Source organism: Aquila chrysaetos, chromosome 9 (genome assembly GCF_900496995.4).
Source record: "Aquila chrysaetos chrysaetos chromosome 9, bAquChr1.4, whole genome shotgun sequence".
NCBI classification, from domain to species: domain Eukaryota; kingdom Metazoa; phylum Chordata; class Aves; order Accipitriformes; family Accipitridae; genus Aquila; species Aquila chrysaetos.
Window position 1 is genome coordinate 16334119 of NC_044012.1, and position 7175 is coordinate 16341293.

At 39.9% G+C, this 7175-nt stretch overlaps 1 protein-coding gene across 1 annotated transcript; it reads left to right on the plus strand.

Moving 5' to 3' along the window:
* The first annotated feature begins 34 nt into the window (after positions 1 to 34).
* Positions 35 to 7126, plus strand: CNEP1R1 (CTD nuclear envelope phosphatase 1 regulatory subunit 1). Its single transcript, XM_030023824.2, has 6 exons — positions 35 to 161; positions 2509 to 2580; positions 4852 to 4925; positions 5269 to 5378; positions 5517 to 5571; positions 5835 to 7126. Exons 1-6 carry the CDS (start codon positions 137 to 139, stop codon positions 5874 to 5876), a joined length of 378 nt encoding a protein of 125 aa, XP_029879684.1. The 5' UTR covers positions 35 to 136; the 3' UTR covers positions 5877 to 7126.
* Positions 7127 to 7175: the final 49 nt, after the last annotated feature.

The following is a 7175-nucleotide window of genomic DNA, read 5'->3' on the forward strand; positions in this document are numbered from 1 at the left end:
GAGGCTGGCCAGTAAGGCGCGGCGTTGTTGCGGGGGCGGGGCTAGGGCCGGAGGGTAGTGCGGGGCGGGCTGGGCGGCGGGCGGCTGCGGGGCGGCGAGGGGCACGGCCGGCGCTCGCTGCCTCCGCCCGCCCGCCATGAACTCCCTGGACCAGGCTGAGGGTGAGTGCGGCGGCCCGGAGCGAGCCCAGAGCTGCCTCTTCGGCGCGCCGGGAGCTGCCGGCTCCGCGCCTGGGCTGCCCGAGCGCGCTGCCTCGTCCCTCCGGAGTGGGCCTCGCCGCGGTGCTGCCCTGAGGGGGGCGAAGCGGCCGCGGGAGGCCTCGGCTCCCTCTCCGCTGCGCTCCCGGGGCCGGCGCTCCTCCTCGGCCCAGACAGGCGAGCTGGGGCGGGGTGTCTGGGGCTACCTGCGCATCCTGAGGCTCGGGGGCGGGCCGCTGGCGCTCTCCGGCCGCCCCGTGGAGGCGGAGAGCGGGGCTCGCAGGGAAGGCCTGTGCCGAGGGGCTCCGTGTGCGGGCCCGCCAGCCGCCTTCCTCCCCTGGGGAGGAGGGAGCTGCCCAGTGGGCTTTCCCTGTCGGCGCCGCTTCGTGGGAAGGCGTCCCGACTTTAGCATGTTAAAATCCGCTTGGGCCGCGGTAACTACTCCGCGCACGGGTTTTTATGTGAAATGCATTTCTTGCGGCTTTGAGTCCTGCCTCACGCACTCGGCGTTACGCTATGCCAAGGCTCCTTTTGCATTTGAAGAGCGTGACCTCAAGTAGTCCTCTCTCGTTTGAGAACGTTGATGGTTTGGGTTACAAGTTCTTTGAAGTTACAGCTTACAGGACGCCAAAACCCTGAAAGGAGTTTTTAGTCCAAAAATAAGACTCGTAGAGATTTTTAAAATACATCGGTGTCTCAGACTTGGCAGGTGTTCTGTAGCAGATTCTAGAGGTAGACATGGCAACAAAAAATGGTAGTCCAGCGTTGTCGTGGCTTTGTTGCTATGTCTGTACAAGCTGTAGGGATCTAAGAAGTGTGCCTTGCTAGTTACAGCTGCCAAGTGCCAAAGTGATAAACTCAGAGAAGGTTCTTAGAACATGGATATCCAAAAATAAGTTAAAGCTTTAAGTTCCTGTTTTCTGAAAGACTTTTTCCCCCTGTTTTTTATTTTAACGATGTCTATGTTATACGAGTGGTTTTTTAAGAACTTTGTTATCAATAGCTTGATTTTATGCCTACTGGGTGCTATTTCTCAAATAGCAGGTTTTCATGTGATGCCTCATATTCCCCTGCTCACTTCAGTGACTAGTTGTAGGAGTTTGTGCTAGTCAGGGAACAGTTAATTAGCTTTAATTGCTGGCAGTGGCTTAGCTTCCCCAGAAGGGAGGTGGAGGACAGGCCGTAACTACCAGGCTGTTGGCAGTAATTAAGACTAGTTAGCTGTTCTGTGGCTTAAGTCAAGATGCTGTAATCTTCCCCCATGAATTCACCTGCAAACCCTTTAGGAATAAATTTAGTTTGGAAAACTGCATTAGTAATGATCATAATAGGTATATTTCTTCTGATCTTATTCTCTAATTGCTTTGTTATGGTAAATAATTTAGCAATAGTTGCAAGTTGAAGGGAAAAAATTCCAGAGTGATGCTAACTGAAAGGCTTTAGCTGAAAGTTAAGTGTATGCTAATAAAAACTTAACTCCAGGTAGAATTCTAGCTTTGACTGGAAAGTTGTCAAATATTGACCTTGTTGAACAGAACCTTAAATCTAACATAGACTTCAGGTGAAACAGCTCCTTGTAGACAAACATTAGGTAGTTGGCTAAGACTTTTTTTTTTTTTTAAGCAAATTAGGAGTATGAACTTGAAATGCTGCTTGGCACTTAACAACAATTTCAGTGGAAAGACCGTGGGAGAATGATGGCAATGAGAAGAAAAATCTATTTAAAGAAAAAAAGAATTAAAATAAGATCATTGGGCTAGTGTTTGCTGTGGGTTTTTACATATATGTGTGTGTATATGTACATCATGATGCTAAAAGTTTGTATGAAACAAAGTCATCAAAGCCATGCTGCTACAAGTAATCCCTTGAACAGCTGGCAAATGGCCAACTTTTTTTTTATTACTGTTATATAGATAATAGAACTTAATGGTTTCCTGATGTACTTAATACTCCAAAATGTGATACTTTTTTTTCTGTGTGGAGGTGCTATTTAAGCTATTCTAAATCTAACTCTCAGTATTTTTAAAGACATCTAAAATACTCTGATTTCTCAACTATATTGATTTTCTTTTCCATAAGTGGGTCTGTTTCTTGCATTTAGTGTAACTCCACCATTGTACTTATTAGCTAAGGTTCTGTGAAGCTACTTTGACTGTGCTTTTATTACATCTAAATGATCATTGCATTAGTTTTCTCTGCCTGTTTAAGAAATGGGTGTGCTCAGAGGAAAAGTGAATTCCTTTTATCTTGTACATTAAAATTTGATTAAATAGATGAAGATCTAATTATGCTTGATATACATCCTCCCCAGATCTCAAAGCTTTTGAAAGAAGACTTACTGAATATATTGCATGTTTGCAACCAGCTACAGGACGTTGGAGAAGTAAGTTTGATGTTCCAAGGGATAAATGGGATTCTCTCTTTTGCAAGCTTTTTAGATTTACCAGTGTGTATCTTTGATTTATGTTTGCCCAAACAAAAATCTGTGCTTATACTTTCTAAAATTTCTGTGGTGTATGTTCAAATGCTCTGCAACAAGATAATACAAGATACCAGACTAATACTTTAGCCATAGTTAGATAAATGAGGTCAAGATTGAATTGGCTCAAGGCTGAATTATTCTGGAAATAGTTGGGCCAGTAAGTTGCTGTATTTGTTTCTGTTTTATTTTGGTTTTTTGTTGTTGGTGTTTTTTGAAGGCTCAGACTTCCCAGACCGTCACTATAGTTATTGAACTAAATATGACTGGGTGAGATAGTCCCTATAAAATTGAAGGTGAAAAACTTAACAGCAGTGTGCCTTAAGGGCAGAATATGTCCTCATGTCTGTTCCAACAGGAAAGTTTGAAGGCAGGGGGAAGGCAAAAAAATACCCCAGATATTCTGCCAACTTTGGGATCAGGAGTCCATGGTGGAAACAGACTGCTTTTTTTGTTCTAAGATTCTGCTGAAGTTTCCATACTCAAAGAATACAGACATTTTTTAGAACATATAAAATAGCATATTTTTCTCCTGAGAGGCCAAGAGGTTAATTTCAAATGAAGGAACTGGAGGAATGACTACTTAAAAACCAAAAACAAAAAACCCACCCCACCCCAAAACACAACCAACCAAACACTACCACCCCAACCCCCGTTGTTTTAAAGCAATTGGGAGGCAAGCAGGTATTTGTAAGTAAATCTGTGCAACTTGTGTGCACCTACTGTAGGAATGCATTTGGCTTCCAGTATTGCTATCTACTGTCAGCTATAATAATAAAAATAAAAAAGTACTGGAAACTTCTAAGTGTATTTAAATGAGGTTTGCATAACTAGTATTATGTTCACTAGCTAACTTTTTTTCCTAACTGCTTGTTTTGCTAGTTTTGTAATTAATGTATAAGAGGGAGTTTTTACTTTAATTATAATGGGATATTTAACCTAATGTTAACTTTTCCTCCTGTTATCCTGGGGAAAAAAGGTATTTATATAGAGAAGAAGCTCTATGCTTTTGATAGATCTTTTCCAACTTTCTTTTGAAAGCATAACTTCTAATGGTTACTTTTTAATTTTGTTTTTAATTTTGTAGTATCAGTAAGGAATATGCAACTCAGCAGTAAATTATAACAGTCTTGCAAACCTGAAAGTAGTATATCATGAATATCTGGGTTTTGTTTTCAGGTTCTTTCCTATGATCCTAAAGTCTGGTAACTCTGGGTCTTCTCTTTTTTTGTGTTGGTCTTTGTTTTCCTTCCCCTCCCCTCCCGTGCCCTCCCTGGTAAAAGACTTCATTTACATCCAGAACTTCAGGGTCCACAGAAAACACTCGGAACTGCCAAATGTCCAATGAAAGCTGCAAGGCTTTATGGGTGTGCAACAGAACATGAGCTTTCTCTACCTTTACATTTGTTCTGTTTTCTTTTTCCATCAACCCCTGTTCCCCAACCCTTTGTAGTATCTCAAAATCAGTCTAGTATCTTGTGTTACTCTAGTATGTATCTAGCATTATCCATTTACGGTGAATTGATTGTTCTTCCTAGGCCATTCTGGATGTGTAGAGGTTTTTGTTAATCTTCATGTGCTAAAGCAAACATGCCTTCTGACTCCTGTTTAAATTTTGTGGGTTTTTCTCTGTGTCAGCTTTCCTTGCTTGTTATTGTGTTGCTTGGGGTAGGGAGCATAACACAACTTAGATGTGCCACTGAAACTGCTGGTGCTAATGCCTCAGGCTGCTCTTATGCAGAAGAGCTAGCAGGGTAGAAGCTTTAGTTCTGCTCTGCAATTTACTGGTGCTGCATTTCTGTTGTCTAGACTGCATAAGCTCAAATAGCATGCTGAACATTTGGTACAACTCTTACTCCGGTCCTCCAACTCATATTTGTGCTAGCTGTGATACTTTAGAAACTTTAATTTCTTCAAAGCATCAGGATATTTTTACTTGAAAGAATTTAGATTTTGGTACCTACTTGTCCTGTCTAGAAAACTTGTACAGAATCTTTATGGTTTCACACAATATAAGTTTCTTTGCCTATTTTAATTTCTACCTTCCAAGTAGAAGCTTTTCTTACCTCAGAAGTGGGAGAAGAAATAAATGCTTATGAGCTGCTGCTGAAAAATAAATGCTTTTTAATAGGAGTGAGGTATACTGTTTATGACTCTCGTCCTTTTCTTTATCAGTGATTCTGATAGTGGTATCAGTCTGCACAGCAACTGGTGCTTGGAACTGGTTAATAGACCCAGAGACACAAAAGGTAAAGATCATGCTAATCCTGAATGTAGTCCATTTCATAGCTTGGTGTTGCAGTCAAGTGGTATAGTATATTGCAAACCGAAAGGCTAAATAAAGGTGGTTCTCCCATGCAACTGGGAAATCATTTTTAGTTAAGCTCTCAAGCTGTCTGGAGTTGTTGTGGCATATGCCCTGGGACAATGCCTACTAAAATGCTATCCCTTGAATGATTATCTAAAGAATTGTTCACAAGTACTTAGAAATGGCTAGAAGCAGTATTTCTTTTTAAATTAAGTGAACTAGGCAGCAACTTTGTGAATGTTTTTAGAAAATACATAGTGGGACTAATTTGATTTCTTTCCTAGGTGTCATTTTTCACATCACTTTGGAATCACCCATTTTTCACCATTAGCTGTATTACCCTAATAGGCTTGTTCTTTGCTGGAATACATAAGAGAGTGGTGGCACCATCAATGTATCCTTTGATCATATTTGTCAGGTTAAAACCGGTATAGTTACTGCTGTTATTGAAGCCTATGCTAATATTGCTTTTTCAGTTTTTATTTACTCTGTGTACAAGTGTTAGCTGCTTTCCTTGACACAATCCACACAGTATAGCAGCCCGATGTCGAACTGTTTTGGCAGAATATAATATGTCCTGTGATGATGTAAGTGTTAGTGGTTCATTGCCTAAACCTTGTTTTTGAAAAAATGCAAGTAATTTAAAAAGGCACGTTTGTTTTTTTTTTTATTCTGAACAGCACTTGCGTACACCTTAACAAATGCTGTGTGTCTGTAAAACTGGAATGTAGAATATTTAGTATTGTTCTGTGTGTCATTTTAAACTTAGCCTGTAAAATTGAACTTGAAGTGCAATTGTTGGGCTCAACTTTCAGGGTCTAAACTTTATATATTTTTTTCTGTCTTGCAGACTGGAAAATTAATTTTGAAACCTAGGCCTCATGTTCAATAAGGGCTGTCTTCCTTCAGTTTTTTCCACTGCCATGGAAACCAAAAAATGACCTTTTTTTAAGGTAGTATGACAGAAAAAAACCAAACAGGACTGGTTGTCACTGCCTGGGAGTGAAAGTCTTACACAGTTGACAGTCAAAGTGTGCAATATTACTTTCTTGAATATTTACCCCAATTCTTTGTTATCATATTATCAGTGCTTTTGCTATTTCTGATTACCTCTTTTTCAGTATTAGTGTCACTTTTTTTACTTCAGCTAGAACAGAACATACAGGTGAAGTATGTTAATCGCCTATGAAGTTGAACTTGAAAGTCAAACCTCATTTGTGTTACGTGTCTTTGCAAGCTATTGTAGATAGCAGATCAATGCCAATGTTCGGGAAAAGAAGTAATATTTGCTGTATGGATTTTTTTGTTCTTGTGAACAGTATTGAAGGGAACACTTATCATTCCCATGATGTTTTATTAGAACACGTACTCATTACAGCTGTCCTTGTCTCCTGGTCACTCTTTTTGGAACTGGTTAAAAGGCTTGCAGAAAGACTGTCTGTCTGTGCTGGAGAAAACTGGTCTTGCTGTTTAAGAACTTTGCAAATATATCAAGGATCACATTTGTCAAGTTGTATATATAGTGCACCAGCCACTTTCATTGTGGTCATACGTAGCTCCTTGTTTGATCTGGTTCACAACACTGCTATTTTAAGATTTTAATCTTTTAAAAATTGTCTTAAATATGCTTGTATTTTCCCGATTGTAAGGTTGTACTGTATCTTAAATCCCCATGACCATTCTGAGTGGATTTTTATGCTGTGATAGTCTGAATACGAAACTAGTATTGCAAATGTATAACTTCAGATTTGTTGAAGAAAATATAAAGAGTGCCACAATAAAATAACAAAATTTGTTATTCAGAGTGTTAAAAACAAGGTGTGGATGTTATATGCATAAAGTGTAACTTTTGAATAGCTAAAATTGTAAAGAGTTTTAAGAGTTTAAGTTGTTCAAGCTGCCTTTTTAATTGTTTCAAACTCTTTTAATTGACTAAAACGGCAAAACTGTTGCAACTTCGGTAACTCCTACTGCAAGGTAGACTGGCTTTTACAGGCAGCCTATCGATGTAACTTTGTCAGTTGAGATGCTAAGAATTGTCTCCTGTAATTTTTCCAGTAAGTCTTCTGCCCATCCATTATTTTTAACTGCTGTATATTTTGTAGGTAAACATGTATAAAATAAATTCTTTGTATAAACAGATGTTATCTTCTCTTGTACTGTGCAAATACAGATCCCAGGTGAACACAGA